We start from the raw sequence: 22,459 nt of genomic DNA on the forward strand, positions 1-22,459 counted from the left end.
GAGTTTTCTAGAGGACTTATGGGATTTGTAACATTGGTAGTAAATGTTTTTACTGCAGGTGACAGACACCAACACCACCAATTTAGGATGACCAATGAGAAGACACTAGTGGCCTTTTCTCTGGGGAATTATTCTGGCAGTGTGAAAAAAGATACTAATGGAAATCCATTAGGATGGAGGAAGAAGATACGGTTATCAGCCACATCAAAATAAACAAATCAAAGCAAATTAGCAGTGTATATGGGTAGTAAATGTAGCCTTTAGAAGCCTCCTTTTAAATAACGCATAGGTAGTACTTGAATTTTGAAAGTATCATATGTATTTGTAACTAAACTAATTATGGGAAACATTGACCCAAAGGGCTTTTGGGACACGAAAGAAAATAATGGCCAAAGAAATTGCCCTGTAGAACATATTATACCCTAAAACCAAAGTGGGTCACATAAGTATGGCTATCAACAGCATAGCAGTACAGAAAGCACAATATGCATAATAATATAATGTACATATGTTTTTAGAACATAAGAGCAAATCTAAAATGCTGATTTGACTTACTGTAGCTGTGCCAGAGACAGTTTGTGCATTTGTATCCGTGACACCCTGTTCAGAGTGTGTCTGCACCGAAGGGTACATACTTAATGTATGCTCTGGAACTGTGGACTGTCCTGTATAGTCTGGAGCCGGGTGGGGATGTGGAGTTGTATATTCTGCTGGAATACCATTTTGGGTTGCGGCAAACTGAGCAGAGGCATAAGGTTGAGCCATTGTGTCAGGAGGTGCTGTAGCTTCCTGATTACCCTGAGAAAAAGAAAAACAAGGAAAAAGTGATAAGCATGATCTGGTCAAAAGAAAATAAATTGTACCTCGCAATGTATTCAGAACACATAGAGAATATCAAATAACACAAAAAATAATAAACATAATGTTTAAACAGCTAGTGCTGTCTATACTTCTGTCCCTACTGTATTGAACTGTATTGTAATTGTGCTGTCCCCCCTCTACAGTGTAAAGTGCTGAACAAACTGTTTTGGCGCTATAAAAAACCCTGTATAATATTAAATATAATAATAATAATAATAATAATAATAATAATAATAATATATACAAACATGCTTCATAACCTAGCTATGAAGAAGCACTAAGGCATAGTGCGAAACGTCAGCTTTTCTTTTGTTGTGCTGTTTTTGGCTGTGGCATGTATTTTGTGATTTTTAATTAAAGGAGGAGTTTTTTTGGAGTGCGGCTGTCCCAGCTTTTTTTTTCCTTCATCCTAACCTGCATTTTGATTGCACTGCCTGCACCCTTGGCTCGGACCACAGGAATCAGATTACCTGGTTCTCTTTGAGCGGTTACCCACTCTCTCATGCTTCATAACCTAGTATATATGTGGGACATGCTGTAAATGAATACTGGTGTATAGGAAATAACTTTGCCCAAAAAAATATTTGTGGATCACACATCAGGTTAGGTGTAGATGTTAACGTCTTTTGTTGTTAAACGCCAGAGTAAACATATGTAGCCTTTTCTTTTTTCTGTTTTATTGTTAAAGAAATCACAAATGTACACACAGACACCAGAAAAGTTACACATGCAAATATAAATTAAACCCAAATTGTTATAAGTGGAGGTAAGCATTTTATAATTTAAAAAGTTAACCTTTGGGTGCAAATATTTAAAATGCATATAAGCCACACACACCTTCACTGCTCAGTTTTTAAACTGTATTACAGCTTGTATTACAAAAGAGAGCAAGCAACTGATTCATTCTCATGGGCAACATAGACAGTTTTTCTTCCTGTTTCCTAAATCAAGTCATAGAGTGAATATGAATGTTTCTAGTCCATTTACAGAAGAAAATTGTAACTCAAAAATTGGATAAGAATTGTTTAGTTTCACAGATATCAATCATAACAAAAATTGTACCCATATGGGAGCAATGCTCTATATTTTTTGAACATGTACTGTATGTAATTAGTTACTATCACAATCAATGTGTTTTTAAATCAAAACAGATTGGCAACATTTGTGCACATTAATATTATCACCTTTATATCGTTATTTGGATACGTTTTCTCACAACCAATTCAATACCACCTACTTAAATACAGCTCACGTAATTACATATTCCCATGCAGTGGAAATCCCAATAACATTCACTATACACTAGAAATGTTTTAAATGTCTCAAAATACAAATTCTATTTTAGAGTTGCAGTATAGGATTTAATTCATTAGAATGTATTCATTTGACTTTAGGTAAAGATCAATCTACTTCCACTGCACGTTTTAAATTCCGGACTACATCTCTGAGTCTTTTGTAAGTAAATAGGGTAGGTGGTTTGTGTGCCAGGTGGCAGCCCTAAAGTAACATCAGTACATTACAGTCTATTGCTGCAATAGCATGTGGCCTTTATGACTGTAGAAGAGAATTATGCTCTAAACTCATAGATTATTTCTTTGGTAAACAAGTTGTTTTGTCTGTGAGTGAATAACCTGAAGCATGACATTTAAATGATTAAAAAGATATTTCCAAAACAACAGGGCTGTATCTTACTGACATGTGCTCTTGCAGTATTTAATATTTTACTGCACATAATTTCCTGCATTCAAATACAAATTAGCAATTCTGAAACAGCTGGTGAGGTGATGTGCCCATTACGTACTTATATTTATATATAATAAAATAATTTTTTACATTTTTGGTTGCACATGACAGTCTATATCTATTTGTTCAGCATTAAAGGACAAGTCGAATTTTGAAGCATAAACTTTCACCTTTCCCTTCTGACATCTCTTCCATCAAATATTTAAAATGTCAGACCTTATGTCAGATTTACAACCTTCATGAATGCTGCAGTCTATATAAAACACTACTGTGCATGCATTGCCTCCTGGCCATACGGTAAAATGGACTTCCAATTATTATATTATATTTTGTCCTGGATCTCCTTTTGGAGAAGCTGAGTCTTTATGTTGACCATGCAGTTGATTCATGGGAGGGGTCAGAGAAGGATTAGCAAGACATAAGGAGTTTTATACCCTAATAGTGCACTTTTACTTTGCCACTGTATAAGGGTTTATTATGATGCCAGTCTCTAAGTTATCTAGCTGAAAATAGTTAAAATGACACCCATAATGTTATCTTAGGAAATGGGGCCCTGTGTCTAAAGGGGGAAGTGTGATTAGCAGGGGATTAATTGACTATAATTTTCTCTGATACCAACAATGACAGTTTGCATTGTATAAATCATAAAAATTAAGATCTACTTGACTCACTTTACTAATAGTTTATAGACTGTTTTTTCAACAAGTACCATACGCAGGTGTGTTCACTTCAGTCATCAAAATCAAGTGAACAATAAACAATGTGCTTCCTGACATAGAAGCAAATATGTAGAAAGAAAAACAAAATATTACTGTGCTTGTGTCAATGTCTAAGAAACCATAAATCTGCAACCACAACTAAGAGATATTTATCACAAACCAAATATAAAAAAAATATATAAATGTGCTGCGCTAATTAATATAATATTATAAATGTGCACAGTGCTCAATCAATAGTGAATCAAAACAATAAAACAAGTCCCATAAGGCTTCATGTACATGGGACCTTTTTACAACCTCTCCCGAACAATTTAACTTGACAGATAGTAACCCACGTTTAAAACGTAAATTTTGCTGCATTTACATGTCGCGTTTAGCCATTTTTTCTTAAATGTCCAAAAACGCGTTTAGCCATGTTTAGTCACGTTTAGAAGTGTTTGGCGCCTGAAACATCGGAAACTTTGGCATCTGAACACATTTTTTTGCCTTCAAAAAAAGGCCTATATACGCAACTGCCTAAAAACGACAGTAAACGAACCTGTACACATAAGATAACATTGAATGAGTTCAGGGGCAGTTGAAAAAAATGTCCAACTGCCTAAAGGTGATGAAGAAGTGGAAAATCTTGTACTCAGGAAACAGAGATGAGGCAAATCAAACTTCCTCCACCACAAAGGTTTGCAACCACCGAAAGGATAAGATTTACTCAGATAGCCAGGATATCCTGTTAGGAAGGTCAAACCCGCTATGAGGTATTCTCTTGTTGTGCTAATTCCAGAGATCACAGCAGAAGCAACAATGCCATTCCCTAATGTACAGCCTCCAGCGGTAAAAAGCAGTGATGTCATCTCCCAGCACCATCTACAGCATTACCATGAATTCCCAATAAATAGAATAAAACAATTGTAGAAATAGGATATGCGCATAAAACCGGTATTTCCATGCAGGTAACATGGTGCCATGTTATCCTGCTTGGATATATCGGTTTTAATGCACGTATTCTATTTCATCAATTGTTTTATTCTATTTATTGATGGCATTAACTTACATGGCTGAGAAACACTGGTCACATAAGCAAATGGGTGGGGAATGGAGCGGGTTCTTCTCAAATGTTTTGATTTTTGATTTTCATGTGACATATTGTTTTTTGTGAATGACAAGGGTATTATGTATTATGTATTTACACATTTTGAGGGGGACTCTACACATATATTTTTCATTCATGCTGTAGGATGTTTAAAAAAAAAAACATGCTGTGTATTTTGGGGACCTTCGATGTCTGTGTGGGTTTTTTCTTGTAAAAAAAAAAGGAGAGGGAGATGAGAAAGACTATCTTAAAGGATGTAAACTATATAGATTCATGAAGTACTTCCTTTATCCTAAACTCCTACAGGCTTATATCAGTATTTTATTTGCTTAATACTTTTCAACTTGAATTTCATTATTCTGAATTTAATATCTACTATACAGTAAATACAACATATGTGTGTGTATATATATATATATATATATATATATATATATATATATATATATATATATATATATATATATATATATATATATATATATATATATATATATATATATATATATATATTGTATATACTGTGTGTAAAAAAAACGTTACCAATTGTATACTTTACAACATTTGTTAACTATTATAGGTATATGAAAAATTACCAAGTTAAATTATAAAAGACAATTTCATTATAGCTTAGCCAGCAATTCAAGTGAATTGGCATGCAGTGGTGCAATATTTGACTTAATATACTGTATGTGTCTAAACTTTAAGAGTTCTAATTTGGTCTTATCAAGAAAATATCCATTTTCATACTTTCCTTAACTGAATAAATGTTTCAGTTTGTGACATTCTGACAGACAATCATTGTACTGCCTGTAATGAATTAATGGCACATCTACCATGAGAGGAGTTAATTCAAACTAAGAGGGTAGTATTATCACATGATCTTTCACTGCATATTTTCTAGCTAATTTCTATTTTCTGAACCAAAATGTAACACCCTTATAAGGCTGCCCATAAGTATAAACCAACATGCATTAGGAGTGTAGGAGCAAATGCCCATTGATAATGCTTTAAAAAAGAGAGGTTGAACTGATCAGGTATAAAATAAGCGTATCCCTGTGCTAACCTGTGCTAAAATTGAATACCTAACTAGGTTCAGGATACACTGTAAATTAAAAAGCCAAATTTTAAATGAATTAAAGACAGCTTCACCTTAGTTACAAAGCTCGCAGAACAATTACTTGCAAAGTGATCAATTTTTATTTATTTAGTGCAGTATATAAACTCTTTTGTGTTTATGAGGTTGGTGTTGTCTTGTTTTATTTAATGATCTTGTTACATTTCACACTGTTACATAATCTTTGCTGCTGCAATTACAATGCAGTGTCATTCTAAGTTCAGTAATATTCAAGTTAGTAGTTAAAAGAGTCATTAGGAAGCAAATAAGGATTTTCCTACCATGTGATTAGATAAGAATATTGCTTCAGGCTGCCACTTCTCAGAGAAGGCCAACATTATTTTTACTTCACCTCATGAGTAGGGATGAGCTTTATGTTTGGGTCGAACATTCACCCGTTTGCCAAATAACGAACAATTTGGGGTGTTCGTGCCAAATTTCGAAAGCCATGGAACACCCTTTAAAAGTCTATGGGAGAAATCAAAAGTGCTAATTGTAAAGGTTAATATTCAAGTTATTGTCATAAAAAGTGTTTGGGGACCTAGGTCCTGCCCCAGGGGACATGTATCAATGTAAAAAAGTTTTAAAAACTGATTTTTTTCGGGAGCAGTGATTTTAAATATTAAATATTCCTTTAAATTCTGTACCTGGGGGGTGTCTATAGTATGCCTATAAAGTATCGTATGTTTCCCGTGTTTATAACAGTCTCTGCACAAAATGAAATTTCTAAAAGAAAAAAGGCCTTTAAAACTACTTGTGGCTATAATGAATTGTCGGGTCCCGTAAATACAGATAAAAAAAAAAAAGTGTGTCAAAATGTTAAAAACCATAGGAGACAGCTTGGTTCAAGTCCTTTATTAAAAATAAAAAAGATTCCAGCGATGTAATCCATTCTTGATCTCCAGCGATGTAATCCATTCTTGATCTCCAGCGATGTAATCCATTCTCGATCTCCAGTGAGGATACGACGCACATGATCCTGCCTCCATGGGAGGCACCCAACGAATGACACTCTCCAGCCTGACAGCTCTTCTATAGCTGAGGGCAAGGCCATCCATCACATTCGCGGGTAACCCTCAGCTATATAAGAGCTGTCAGGCTGGAGAACATCATTCGTCGGGTGTGTGGAATCTTTTTTTTTTCTTTTTAATAATGGACTTGTCCCAAGCTATCTCCTGTGGTTTTTAACATTTTGACTTTTTTTTGGTGAAATGGTAGGGGTACCCCTTTGCAATTCACATAGGGAGGCGGGATCTGGAAGTCCCCTTTGTTAAAAGGGGCTTCCAGATTCTGATAAGTCCACCCGCCTGCAGACCCCCACAACCACCTGGCAAGGGTTGTGGTGATGAGGCCTTTGTCCCCATCAACATGGGGACATCCTCCCCATGTTGAGGGTATGTGGCCTGGTATGGTTCAGGAGGGGGGTGCCCTCTCGTCCCCCCTCTTTTCCTACGGCCTGCCAGGCTGCGTGCTTGGATAACAGTCTGGTATGAATTTTTGGGGTGAACCCCGTGACATTTTTTTTATTTTGGTTCAGGGTTCACCTTAATATTCGTACCAGACCCAAAGGGCCTTGTAATGGACTAAGGGGGGAACACATGCTGTTTTTTTCAATGACTTTTATCTGTATTGCCAGGACCCAACAATTCATTATAGCCACAAGTATTTTTAAATGACTTTTTTTCCTTTAGAAATGTCAATTTGTGCAGAGACTGTTATAAACATGAGAAACATGCGCTACTTTACAGGCATACTATAGACACCCCCAGGTACGAAATTTAAAGGAATATTTCACTTTTATTGTTTCACTTTAAGCATTATTAAAATGACTGCTCCCGAAAAAAATGGCCCAAACACTTTTTATGACAATAACTTGCATATTAACCTTTAAAATTAGCTAGATTAATAAAGATCTGAGCTTATGATGACAAAATAGTGCATAGGCATGTACAGTTAATATGTTAACATCTCTACTGTATGTAGAAGTCTTGAGAATGGATGAGGCAATGGAGACACTGGTGGTATGCTACATAATTTTCTGCTCTGAGTGGCAGTGTTGTTGAAATTACACCTCATTCATTCAGACCTTGTTTGACCTACATATAGGTAAGTATACTTGTGATGTCCATTATGTTAGAAGATTTATTAACATTAAACCAACATAAAAAAAAAGATATGTTAACAATCAAGTCTAAACTGTGCTTTTGCAGTTTTGTTACAGTCCACATGTTTTCTTGGGTTTCTGAAGTCAAGCTGATAATCGTATTAAACAAACTTATATGGTTGTCAGATTGTATTAACTTAAAATTTACATGAAGTAACCTCTTATTTTATTGGATTAAATCAGGGTGTCCAAACTTTTTTCAAAGTGGGTCGGATTTCATGAAGTGAACATGCATGAGCACCAACCATTTTGCCTGACTTTCTTTGAGCCATTAAAAAATTTAATGCAAATTAAATATTTTATGCAAAGTTTATTGCAAACGTCATACTTTTCATTTTGTAACATGGTTAAAAAATCCAGGAAGCTGAAATATATGTCAGGAACATTGTAAAGTACATTTCATATTATAATAAAATCTGTCTATCAACTTTTAAGTTCAAAAATATGAACAGGAACATAACACCAAGTATACATAGTGGGGCAGATCCCCAAAGAAGTTACGCCGGCGTATCACTTGATACGCCGCGTAATTTCAAATTACCCGTGTCGTATCTTTAGTTTGAATCCTCAAACCAAGATACGACAGCATCTGGGTTAGATCCGACAGGCGTACGGCTTCGTACGCCTTCGGATCTTAGATGCAATACTTCGGCGTCCGCTGGGTGGAGTTTGCGTCATTTTCCACGTCGGGTATGCAAATTAGCGATTTACGACGATCCACGAACGAACGCGCGGCCGTCGCATTCTGTTACGTTGTCTCTAGTCGGCTTTTTCCGGCGTATAGTTAAAGCTGGTGTTTTGCGGTGTATAGTTAGAATTGCCATGTTAAGTATGGCTGTCGTTCCCCATTTTGTTTGCGTAAGTCGTCCTTGAATCGGAATGTACGTAATTCACGTGTAAGTAAAAAAAAAGCAACGTCATTAAGCGCAATGCACGGCGGGAAATTTTGGGACGGCGCATGCGCAGTTCATTCGGCGTGGGGACGCGCTTTATTTAAATGAAACACGCCCCCTAATCGCCGATTTGAAATACACGTCGTTACGCCGCTTGAGATACACAACGCCGCCGTAACTTTCGGCGAGCAATCTTTCAGGATTTGAACCAAAGCCGGGAAAGTTACGGCGGCATAGTGTATCTCTGATACACTGCGCCCGTGCAGATCTCTGTGGATCTGCCCCCTTGTGTGCAAATATATTCATAACTAATTTAGACCAACTGACATTAACTGAGATTGTACAATATATCAATTGAAAAAGAAAGCTTGTCTGCACTAATGTGAAGGATGAAACTGAGATCTGGACTGCAGCACATAGGCTAGGTGTGGGTCAAAGGCAGTGGTTTTGATGCGCAAAATGTCATTCAGTCTTGTCCTCACGCAGTTCTTGTTATACAGATATTTGTACTCAGAGTCTCAGGTAATCGTGCTAGAGAAAGGTCTGAGGGGAAACAGGGAAATTGACCTGAGGTGTGCCGGGGTCACGTGGTCGGTATGCCTAAAAGGGGGCATACCCAAGTAGAAGTAAAAGAATAAATAGCAAGAAAAAGGGGATGGGTGGGTGGGACACCAGAAAGCCGACGCCCAGAAGGAGGAAGGAGGGCGGGTTTAAATACCTCCCGACTCCTCCTACAAATACAGGCTGACCTGCGGTCAGCCTTAACACTTGTACTCAGAGTCTCAGGTAATCGTGCTAGAGAAAGGTCTGAGGGGAAACAGGGAAATTGACCTGAGGTGTGCCGGGGTCACGTGGTCGGTATGCCTAAAAGGGGCCAAAAATAAAACAGTAGGATGAGCTAGCAAAGAGATTTGAAATGAATGTAACCGTATGTAACCACAAGCCCCCAATGCAAGAATGCCTGTGACAGGCATGTGGAAATGGGATATGTCCGGAAAAGACAGCTGACTACCACCAATCTAACTTCTCAAAAACGAACATACAGACCCCTCGATGAAAAGCCGCAGAACTGCACCTGTACTAAAGCACGGCCCGGAGTGAATATTGAAGCGCTACCCTAGCTAGGCAGCAAGGAAAGGCTGCGTGTCATGCCCTGTGCTAGCAGGGAAGGGAGTGCTAGGGAAAGGAGGGTGGCCTATCTCTGAGTACATCCACGAAAGTCCGGCGCCTAGACTGTGCTGGGCACCAGCTTGGAATCTGTTGGGCTGAAAAGTGGCAAAAGAACCAAACCGCAAGTAGGTACAGAATGTTTGTGAGAAAAGAACCCAGGATACTGAGATAGAAACGCCTGGAAAATATCCCAGGCCGAGTCAAGAGCTACCAGGCTGAATTGAAAAGAACTTAAGATCAAGCTTCATCTGTAACAAAAGAGAAGGCAGTATCGGGAGGTTCAAGAGGGCTTGCCACTGTGTATGGAACCCCGTGACCGGAGCAGGACGGATGGCGGCAAAATCTTCGATTTTTTCTGCCCGTGATATGAATTCTGCAAACAAGAACGACATCGTTAAAAACAAAACATGACCAACGAGCCCCAATTTACCTTAGGAAAAGGAAAACCCCCACCTTCCCTAACCCCTGCCTACGCGGGTGTCCGTGATTGACACACTCAGTGACGTAGAGCAGGAACGAATACGTAGCACGATACTGAAAACGTGTCAGTCTCAAGAACCTAGCGAGGCTGAGCAACCTGAGGCAAACCAGGCCAATTGAAAACGTAACACTCAAGCCTATGAACCTGAAGGCGTGTCAGGCAAGTGATGTAAGTGGTAAGATAACATGACGTACGAAAACGTAATGATAGCCGTGAGAAGCGGATGAGGGGACTTGCCACTGCACAAGACAATTAGAAACGAAACATCTCAATCCGACAGTACCCTTGAACGTGACAGGTACCCAGCAGTGGAGAGTGGCCATAAACAAACGTGAGGATATGAATGTGGCATGTGCCCAGACTATGAAAATGTAGGTAAGTGTAGGACTAGTGCAGCTGAAACTGACAATGTGACAATCCCATGAAATGCGAAGGCCGAGCAACCTGAGGCGTAGCAGGCAAATTAAAAACGTACACTCAGGCCTGATGAACCTGAAGACGTGTCAGGTCGTTGTGTGAGAAATGAAATGTTTAAGATGCATGAAACGTATGAGAAACGGATGAGGAGACTTGCCACCGTACAAGCCAATTAAAAACGATCATCTCAATCCGTAAACACCCATAGACGTGATGGGTGACCCCCCCCAGCGGTGGAACGCCATGAATCTAAAAAGAACATGGTAATACTACCAACTGAAAACTAACACAACTGGAACCTGCATGAGAAACGTAAGGTTGCATGAGAAACAAACACATTCGAGAACATGAATAGCATGAGATACGAAAACATGAGAAGATAAATTGTATGAGAACATAAATTGCATGGGAAACGTGAACACCCGAGAACCTGATTGCATGAGGAACGACAATACACTTGAGAACGTAAAAATACCATGAAAATCGTAATCGTGTGAGAAGCGTAACTTGTGTGAAAAGCGTAACGTAAGAAAAGCGTAACGTAAGAAAACATGACCAATGTAATTGTATCACAACTGAAACCTGCCAGAGAAACGTAAATGTTAGAGAACATGAATAGCATGAGAAACGTAATGTAAAACGAAACATGGAAATGTGAAAATTGCATGAGAACATGACTCGTACGAGAAGCGTAAACCCATGAGGACCTAACTCGCATGAGGACACGTAATCGCATGAGGACACGTAATCGCATGAGGACATGAGCATGAAAAACGTAGTGCATGAGACAACAATGCATGAGAAACGTGGTCGCATGAGAACGCAATCGCATGAAAAATGTAATCGCATGGAAAGCGTAATGCATGAGACAACATAATGCTTGAGAAACGTGGTCGCATGAGAACGTAAACACGAGAAACGTAATTGCATGAGAAACTACCCTGAGAAACATAACCGCATGCGAACGACCATGTGAACTGTAATCGCATGAGAACGTGATCGCGTGAGAACTACCATGTGAAACGTAACTGCCTGAAAAACGTAACCCCTTGAGGACATGACTCATGAGAAACGTGATCGCATGAGACCTACCATGCGAAATGTAGTCGCATGAGAACTACCATGCCAACCGTAATCGCATGAGAAACGTAACACACAAGGACATGACTTGTGAGAGAAATGTGATTGCATGAAAAACGTGATCGGATGAGAACTACCATGTGAAACGTGACCGCATGAGAAATGTAATCGCATGAAAAACGTAACCACATGAGGACATGCCTCATGAGAAACATGATCGCATGAAACCTACCATGCGAAAAGTAGTCGCATGAGAACTACCATGCGAACCGTAATCGCAAGAGAAACGTAAACACAAGGATAAGACTCGTGAAAAACCCAGATCGCATGAGAAACGTGATCGCATGTGAACGTAATTGCACAAGAACCACCATGTGAAAAGTAATCGCATGAGAAACGTAACCACATGAGGACATGACTCATGAGACACGTAACCGCATGAGAACTACCATGCGAAATGTAGTCGCATGAGAACTACCATGTGAAACGTAAATGCATGAGAAACGTGAACACACAAGGACCCGACTCGCATGGGAAACGTAAACGCATGGGAAACGTAATCGCATGGGAAACGTAATCGCATGCGAAGATTGCATGGAAAAGTGATCGCATGTGAAGATTGCATGGAAAACATGGTCGCATGAGAAGATCGCATGGGAAACATGATTGCATGGGAAACGTAATCGCATGAGAAAATCGCATGAGAAACATAACCGCACGAGAAACGTGATCGCACGAGAAACGTCATTGCACGAGAAAAACACCATGAGAACGTCATCGCATGAGAAACGTCATCGCACGAGAAACGCCATCGCACGAGAAACGCCATCGCACGAGAAACGCTATCGCACGAGAAACGTCATCGCACGAGAAAAACACCATGAGAACGTCATCGCATGAGAAACGTCATCGCACGAAAAAAAAAAAAACACCATGAGAACGTCATCGCATGAGAAACGCTATCGCACGAGGAACGTCATCGCACGAGAAAAACACCATGAGAACGTCATCGCATGAGAAAAACACCCTGAGAACGTCATCGCATGAGAAACGTCATCGCATGAGAAACGTCATCGCATGCGAAACGTCATCGCATGCGAAACGTCATCGCATGCGAAACGTCATCGCATGCGAAACGTCATTGCATGCGAAACGTCATTGCATGCGAAACGTCATTGCATGCGAAACGTCATCGCATGTCAATTTGAAATAGGAAATCAGGCAGAACAGTAGGATCTCCAGGTACACAGAACAAGATACTTTGGTACCTGGTACAGTAGACACATATTGGGAAATAAAAAGTTGTGGTAACATATTCTTGAGATTTGGACACATAGTTATGTTTAGCAACTTCAACTTTGTATTAGAGCATCGACTAGCGGCTCCCTTCATGCTGGGGGGAGTGATGCAGTGAGCGGGCGGAGGTCCCCCCCCTCCCCCCGGCGTGAACACCGGAGGAAGCGGCGGGCGGCACCCTTCATGCTGGGGGGAGTGATGCAGTGAGCGGGCGGAGGTCCCCCCCTCCCCCCGGCGTGAACACCGGAGGAAGCGGCGGCCGGCTCCCTTCATGCTGTGGGGAGTGATACAGCGGGCAGGCGGGCTTTGGTTCCCCCCCTCCCCCCGGTGTGAACACCGGAGGAAGCGGCGGGCGGCTCCCTGCATGCTGGAGGGAAAGAAACAGCGGACGGAGGTCCCCCCCCTCCCCCCGACGTAACCACAGGAGGAAACGGCGGGAGGAGGGAGCAACACACATGCCGGAGGGAGCAACACAGCGGCGGAGGTCCCCTCCACCGGCGTGAACCGAGAGAAGCGGCAGGCGGCTCCATGCTAAAGGAAGCAATGCAGCGGGCAGAAGTTCCCCCTCCCCCCGGCGTAAACACCGGGAGAAGCGGGCGGACGGGTAGCTCGCTGCATGCCAAAGGAGCCATGCACGCGACCCCTGGAAGAAGCGTTGCCAGATGGAGCCCCGAACAATAGCTCTCCAGGGCGAGCAGGTCCCCATGCCAGAGGAGCCCTGGTCAAATGAGTGGCCGTATGAACCCCCCGAGCGGGTGGCCCCCCATGCCCGATGAAGCCCTGGAAAAATGAGCGGGCGGATGAACACCCCTCCCCGTGCGGGCGGCTCCCTCCTGCCACGTGGATGGATGCAGACAACCCGGTCCGCTGGGAATCCTGAAGGAGAGCACAAAGGCCACCTGCCGCCATTGCTCTGGATGGAAACAGGAAGTGACGTGCCAACCCCACACACCAGAAAGCCGACGCCCAGAAGGAGGAAGGAGGGTGGGTTTAAATACCTCCCGACTCCTCCTACAAATACAGGCTGACCTGCGGTCAGCCTTAACACATGTTGAGCCAAACAAGCTCAGCATTTTCTTAGCCAATGTTCGAGTCTCTTGAAACCAGCTCTTATCCAGTTGGTGGTAAAAGTTCACAAGAGAGAGCTGTTGGTGACGACTGCGTAACTCGCTGTCACAATGCAGATCAATGAGTTTGAGCTGCAGCTGATCTGGAGAATCATCGGGGTCAACAGAGAATGGAGAGGAGAAAAGGCTTATCTTCTTTTCAATAGATGCAAAATCCTGAAAGCGCCGTTTAAACTCCCCAACCAGAGATGTGATGTCTTCTGCATATCTGCTCATTTGCGCACTGATATTGTCCTGTGGAAAACTGTTCATTATTTCCTGCAACGCTGAAAAATGTATTAGACTGGGCTGTGTTTGTGACAATTGCCTTATGAAAAGTTGCAGCTTTGTTCCAAAGGCTTTGAGGTGTGAATAAAGCTGATTCACCACTGCATCTTTCCCCTGAAGGCTCGTGTTCAGTACATTCAGATGCTTTGTTATGTCAACTAGAAACCCCAAATCAGCCAGCCAAATCGGAACAAATAGTTCTCACATCGGTTCCTTTCTGAGAGAGTAGAAATGCTGCAGTGCAGACCCCCGACTGATCCATCTTACAGCCTTGTGATATAAAACATCTTCATATTCAGCCTGGATGTGCAGTAGAAACGGTTTAAACTGGCGGTGGCACAGGGCTTTAGAGCGAATAAAATTAATAGTCTTTACCGCCGGTTTCATAACATGGTCATATTTGAGATGTTTAGCACAGAGAATTTGTTGATAAATGATACAATGGAGTTTAATAGCTTTGCCTCCTTCTTCGATCACCTTGTTACAGATTAGGGTTGCCAATCTACTTCGTTCACCAGCCATGGCAGGTGCCCCATCAGTAATAATCCCAGTAAGTTTGTTCCAAAGCAGTTTCATGTCATCTATGGTGGAACTAACAGAAACAAATAAATATTTTCCTCTTGTTAGGTCCTTAAAGCTCTGGAGGTCAAGTAGATCTTCAGTCACATTCATTTCATTGTCCACCCCTCTCAGCAACTGAGCTGTGTCAGATAGGTCCATGCTTTCATCACAGGCTATTGAAAAGAAGTCAAAATCCACGCCTTTGGATGTCAACTGTCTCTTAATATCTGATGAAATCTCTTCAATTCTCCGTGCTACAGTGTTACTAGCCAGGCAAATGGTGGCAAACTCTTGCTTCTCGGGACAGATATTCTCAACCATTTTCATAACGCACTCTTTAATAAAATCACCCTCAGCAAATGATTTACAATTTTTAGCAATTAATGTTGCCACCTCATAGCCACCTCATAGCTTGCCTTTGTGGCATTTTCATTTGACTTGTGAAAAATCGATGTTGCGACATTAAAACAGCTTCAAGTTGCTTCAACTTTTCACTATGGTCGCGCCCTATTAGGTTGTTGTATGTGCTTTGTCGCGACTGGTAGTGTCTCTTGATATTAAGGGCCAGATCCACAAAAGGGATACACAGGCGTATCTGCTGATACGCCATCGTATCCCTGTTTCTATCTATGCGACTGATTCATAGAATCAGTTACGCATAGATATTCCTAAGATCCGGCAGGTGTAATAGTTTTACACTGTCGGATCTTAGGATGCAGTACCGCGGCCGCCGCTGGGGGCATTTCTCGTCGAAATTCTGAGTCGGGTATGCAAATTAGCACTTACAGAGATCCACAAAGGTTTTTCCCTTCGTTAATTCTCCGTAAGTGTTAGTTTGCCGTCGCAAAATTAGGGCTGCTTTTACAAAGTGTAAACTTAGTACACCATGTAAAAGTATACCCTTCTTTCCCGCGTTGCTGTCAATTTTTTTTTCCTGCCGCATCTCTTTTTTACCCGTCGCGATTCACAAAACTCGGCGCAACGTAACGTAACGCAAAGCACGTCGGGAAAATAGCGTCTAATTTAAATGGGACTCGCCCCATTAGATTGGGCCCGCCTTGCGCCGGACAGATTTAAGTTACACAGCTGCAAATTTCTAGGTAAGTGCTTTGTGGATCGGGCACTTAGGTAGAAATTTTGCGGCGGTGTAACTTAAATCGGAACATTTAAGTTAAGCCTGCTGGTTGTGGATCTGGCCCTAAATTCTTTATAAACAGCCACAGTCTCTTGGCATATTAGACAAACACAGTGATTCCATATTTTAGTGAAGAAATAATCCACTTTCCACTTTTCCTGGAAGCGGTAGGCCTCAATGTCAACTTTCCTTCTCTTGTTTACAGTCGCCATTTTAGAAATTGACAAGAATGGGAAGGGATCATGTGAGTGCAGTGTCAGAGTTTTTGATCTAAGTGTGTTCGTCTGATACACTTATACACTGTCCAACAAGTATATACTTTAGATATATATATCTCCTGTTTGGCCCCCAACAAATCCCAGAGCTCCACTCAGGGTAAGGATTTACAAAGCTTTTACAAACTATTTATTTTCTCTCCTGGGAAATCTGGCCTTTATCATTTCTGTGGCCCTCAAGCTCCGATCAGGGCAAGGATGAGCTTTTTTATATATTTTATATTCTTTCTGGGCCCCCACTTGTAATCTGCCCCCCAGGCTCAGATCAGGGCAATGATGAGCTTTTTTTTATAGATTCTTTCTGGCCCCCACTTGTAATCTGCCCCAGGCTCAGATCAGGGCAATGATAAGCTTGTGTTCCTATTAGAAATATAGATGTAATATATATTATAATATTTGATTTTGTATTTTTATTTTTTGTGGTTGAACTGGATGGACTTGTGTCTTTTTTCAACCTGACTAACTATGTAACTAACTATGTAACTATGTAACTAACTATGTAACTATATTCTTTCCGTGTGTTAACCAGTTCCCGACCCCCGCATGTACATATACGTCCACAATATGGCACGTACAGGCACATGGGCGTACTTGTACGTCCTTGCCTATTAGCGGGTGGGGGGTCCGATCGGGACCCCCCCCGCTACATGCGGAGGTCGGGTCCGCTCGGGGAGCGATCCGGGACCACGGCGCGGCTATTTGTTTATAGCCGCTCCGTCGCGATCGCTCCCCGGAGCTGAAGAACGGGGAGAGCCGTATGTAAACACGGCTTCCCCGTGCTTCACTATGGCGGCGCATCGATCGTGTCATCCCCTTTATAGGGAGACACAATCGATGACGTCATTCCTACAGCCACACCCCCCTACAGTTGTAAACACACACTAGGTGCACCCTAACTCCTACAGCGCCACCTGTGGTTAACTCCCAAACTGCAACTGTCATTTTCACAATAAAGAATGCAATTTAAATGCATTTTTTGCTGTGAAAATGACAATGGTCCCAAAAATGTGTCAAAATTGTCCGAAGTGTCCGCCATAATGTCGCAGTCACGAAAAAAAATTGCTGATCGCCGCCATTAGTAGTAAAAAAAAAAATTAATAAAAATGCAATAAAACTATCCCCTATTTTGTAAACGCTATAAATTTTGCGCAAACCAATCGATAAACGCTTATTGCGATTTTTTTTACTAAAAATAGGTAGAAGAATACGTATCGGCCTAAACTGAGGAAAAAAAATGTTTTTATATATGTTTTTGGGGGATATTTATTACAGCAAAAAGTAAAAAATATTGCATTTTTTTCAAAATTGTCGCTCTATTTTTGTTTATAGCGCAAAAACTAAAAACCGCAGATGTGATCAAATACCACCAAAAGAAAGCTCTATTTGTGGGGAAAAAAGGACGCCAATTTTGTTTGGGAGCCACGTCGCACGACCGCGCAATTGTCTGTTAAAGCGACGCAGTCCCGAACTGTAAAAACACCTTGGGTCTTTAGGCTGCATATTGGTCTGGGGCTTAACTGGTTAATGACTTATCTTATCCCTGACCGCCTCTCACTGCAGGTATCAACTCGCACGCCACTGCAGCCAATCACCGCCTCCAATCACAGGCACTGGCACAGTTATGACTAAGTGTCTGCTATTGGCACTGCGCACTGTCAGCTCCCCAGCGGCGTTTTGAACAAGCCCCAGCAACACGCCCCAGCTTGTCAGTGAGAGGCGCTCGGGGATTAGAGAACTTTTTTTCTAAAAGCCGAGCTTGTCCTTGCCCTGTGCAGAGCCTGGGGGGCCACAAGGGTGACAAAATGTCAACTGATATGGGGGCCGTATAAAACCAGGGAAGGACTTTGGACATCACTGGATTAAATTGTCTATTTTAAGATATAAAAAAAAAAAATTTGTAGAGTACAAATATATAGATGTTGGCACGAACTCAAAGGTACAGCCAATTACTGTACAGTATCTGCATTGATAACTACTTTAATAAAATAATGCAATTTGCCTTAGTATCTGTTGTAATAACATTGCAGGCGCACAGGTTTGCTGACATTTTCAGTGCTCATTAAGGTAGAGGATATTCACTGCTGTTCGAGTTGCAGGAGAAAAAAAATTAAATTCTGCTATCATGCAGTGTTAGGAAAATGGCAATCAAACATATGTCCTTTATGTTTTCCAAATTAAAAATCTACATAAACATTAAAGTTGACCTTATTCAGCTTCTAGAATTTTGCTATGCTCAATATAGTAGCTGTACAAAGATTTGAATGCTTTGTGCCAAAAATACATAGCATATAAAATTGCCATGTGAACTAGACATTAAGTATAGGAAATACATTTTCTGAGTAGATAAGAGTAGTCTTGTAAATGTGACTTTACATGGAAACCACATTTGCACCTGTGTGCGTAGAATAATGAAAGGGCAGATGCTGTAATACAGAGCTACAACGGCAGCTATATGTGTGTAGGTACAAGAAGGAAAAACTGGTACTTACATAAGAAATAATTTCAACTAAACCAAACCAAACATAACCTGAATATTTTTTTTTTCTTTTTTTTTTTCCAATTAAACATATTTATATGTTCTCAATGATTTACTCGTAAAAAAAAATAAAGAAAAAATGCAGAAAATATTGCTTAAAGCAGGATTATAATGATTACATTTATTTTAGAAATGTTTCTGTTGCCTTTCTTAACCACTTAAGGACCGCCTATTGCACATATACGTCAGCATAATGGCACGGCTGGGCACATCCACGTACAGGTACGTCCTGTACTAGTACCCAGCCGTGGGTCGCGGGCGCACGCCCACGGCGCGCTCCCGCGACCTGGTCTGAAGCTCCGTGACCAGGACCGCGGGACTCGCGGACCCGATCGCCGCTGGAGTCCCACGATCGGTCCCTGGAGCTGAAGAACGGGGAGAGCCGTGTGTAAACAGCAGCATCGATCGTGTCATCCCTTTTATAGGTGGACACAATCGATGATGTCACACCTACAGCCACACCCCCTACAGTTGTAAACACACTTCAGGTCACACATAACCTTATCATCGCCCCCTGTGGTTAACTCCAAAACTGCAATTGTAATTTTCACAATGAACAATGCATTTTAAAAGCATTTTTTGCTGTGAAAATGACAATGGTCCCAAAAATGTGTCAAAATTGTCCGAAGTGTGCGCCATAATGTCGCAGTCACGAAAAAAATTGCTGATCGCCGCCATTAGTAGTAAAAAAAAAAAAAATTATAAAAATGCAATAAAACTATTTTGTAAACGCTATAAATTTTGCGCAAACCAACCGATAAACGCTTATTGCGTTTTTTTTTACCAAAAATAGGTAGAAGAATACGTATCGGCCTAATCTGAGGAAAAAAATATATTTTTATATATTTTTAGGGGATATTTATTATAGAAAAAAGTAAAAAATATTGAATTTTTTTCAAAATTGTCGCTCTATTTTTGTTTATAGCGCAAAAAATAAAAACTGCAGAGGTGATCAAATACCACCAAAAGAAAGCTCTATTTGTGGGAAAAAATGGACGCCAATTTTGTTTGGGAGCCACGTCGCACGACCGCGCAATTGTCAGTTAAAGCGACGCAGTGCCGAATCGCAAAAAGGGGCCTGGTCCTTTACCTGCATTTTGGTCCGGGTCTTAAGTGCTTAACGCATATGTAAGTAATTGGCTGCAGCTGCTGATCAATGGAACATTTTCAATCATATCGCTTTGACAAAATTGATTGATTGATAAATTACACAATCAACTTCTGTTAGGCTAAGGAGCCCATACATGTTTCAAAATTCAGTCAGTGTATAGCCATTTTTACTGCAAATAAAAATGCAGACTTCAAACTGGAAGCTTCTATTGTGACAGACAGCAGGCCAAAGCAAATATGAGGCAGAAAAATAGACTATGGTCTGCTCGTTAACCCTTCCGTATGCTAATGTACAGACCCATAGAAATTCATATGGCTGCCTTGCACTTGTGCAGTTCTGTACCTAGCTTGCTTAAGTAAAATATATGCAAATGTGTAGAGTAGTATCTTCCTAAAGATTTCTATAAAAGTGCAACAACATATTAACCTCCCTGGCGGTATGATTCTTTCTGAAAAAACATGCTGAAAGCCGTACAATTATTTGCAAGGAAATTTGGTGTTTTATACTGTAGGCCTGTAATTTTTAGGAATAACTCACTTAAATCTGACCAAACAAGAATCTAATAGGCATCCCGGGTATGACATTTTTTTAAAAACAAAATTTTAAATTATAATATAATAAATAATTATAAATAATTATAGCAAGTAATAATATAATTAAAATAAAAATTATTCAATAATGTAATCAACTCAAAATCACTGAAATTTGCTCAGTTGCAGAATTGTTGCTGTCATTATTTTTTTTTTTTCATGACGAATTTCCCCGCAAATCGCTATCGCACAATTCTGCAAGTGATTATAATTTATTATCGCTTTTTTCTAGCTGATCTAAAACCATTTTTGACATAAAAAGACACTTTTGGTTGCTATGGACAATCTACAGTTTTCAGGCAGAAAGAAAGGTTTTTATTATATAAAATGACATGTAGGACACTGGGCAGACCACTAGGGACAAGGGGGGTGTGTTTTTTTTACATACAGTACTGTAATCTATAAGATTACAGTATACTGTATGTATAGTGTTTGTTTACTTTTTTGAATGTGGCGCCGATCTCCGCTCCCATGCGTCGTAACGTCGCAGGGAACGGAGATCGGCGGCACAGGAGGACGCTGTGTGAATCGAGCGAGGTCCCGCTCGCTCACACAGCGTGGTGACATTGCTGGATCCAGGAGAAGGTAAGCCAGCACGCGCTGCAGGCTCTGCATATCTACCCCGAGCGTGACTCGGGGATACTGATTTTGGTAGAAAAAAATCAACCCCGAGTCACGCTCGGGGATACCGCCAGGAGGGTTAATACCCAAAGAGATTTGAAGTGCAGAGAGATAGTAAAAATCTGGTGACACTCATCACAGCAGGAAAAAGGCCAAAAATCAACCTGATAACTCATGTTGGTATAAAACAAATACCCAATAACAGTGGCTTTATTACATGTTGCATATATTCATTAATGCCCTCAGTATATCAATCTCATACAAAAAAAACACACGGTTTAGGTATACAAGGCTTTTCCAAAATAATCAAGGTAAGAGAGACCGGTGTGATCCAGCAATTGGTACACCTTCCCGATATAGTTTATTCCGTCCACAGTAGTATAGTATTGAACGTAAAGGCTACTGAGTATGTTCCACTAAATTAATTAAGCATATAAAAAAAGAGTGGAAAGAAATTATTCCAAAGAATTTATCAAAGAGGAACTGTCGGATTAAATTACGATTGTTTATTGATTATCCACATATTAAATCACTTACAAAAATAACAGTAGATACACGCATCCACTGGACACTACACGCATCCACTGGAAAATTAGACTATAGTCTAATTGAGGACACAGGTGGCCACCACAACCATACATGCAACTTCCAAACCTCCTACAGGAGTAAACCACACAACTGATTAGCCGGCCTACTATTCTGGTTATCCAAGAGATTATGTCTAATGAAGGGGTATCAGTCTAGATAGACAAGGGCTCAGGTATCCAATTGTATTAATTGCAAAAAGTGTATCAACCTCACTTACAATAATTTCTTTACTAAGGCTGCATTCACATATGACCAGAATGATGTTCAGTAGTTTTCATGTGTATATTTTGAGCATTTTATAAACATTTTGTTTTTAATGGAAAGTACTAGAGATCAGTTCTTAACCTCCCTGGCGGTATGATTAATTTAGATTTTAGGTGCTGAAAGCGGTACCATCATTTTGCATGGAAATTTGGCATTTTATATTGTAGGCCTGTAATTCTTAGAAATAACTCACTTAAATTTGTCCAAACAAGAGTCTAGTAGACATCCCGGGTATAATAAAATTTGAAACACAAAATCATAAATTTTAATATAATAAATAAATAATTATAACAAATAATATAATAATAATACAAATTACTTTAAATTTTTTGATGACGAATTTCCCCACAAATCAC

At 40.5% G+C, this 22,459-nt stretch overlaps 1 protein-coding gene across 5 annotated transcripts in view; it reads right to left on the reverse strand.

The window, feature by feature from the left end:
* Positions 1-22,459, reverse strand: part of RBFOX1 (RNA binding fox-1 homolog 1) — a 1,331,074-nt gene that overhangs the window by 708,956 nt on the left and 599,659 nt on the right. For all 5 annotated transcript variants that reach the window (XM_040356987.1, XM_040356988.1, XM_040356986.1 and 2 more), the window contains exon 2: positions 556-798. In XM_040356987.1, the coding sequence (XP_040212921.1) occupies positions 556-798 (243 nt within the window). The remainder of the gene's footprint in view (positions 1-555; positions 799-22,459) is intronic.

This window comes from Rana temporaria, chromosome 6 (genome assembly GCF_905171775.1).
Source record: "Rana temporaria chromosome 6, aRanTem1.1, whole genome shotgun sequence".
Taxonomy (NCBI): domain Eukaryota; kingdom Metazoa; phylum Chordata; class Amphibia; order Anura; family Ranidae; genus Rana; species Rana temporaria.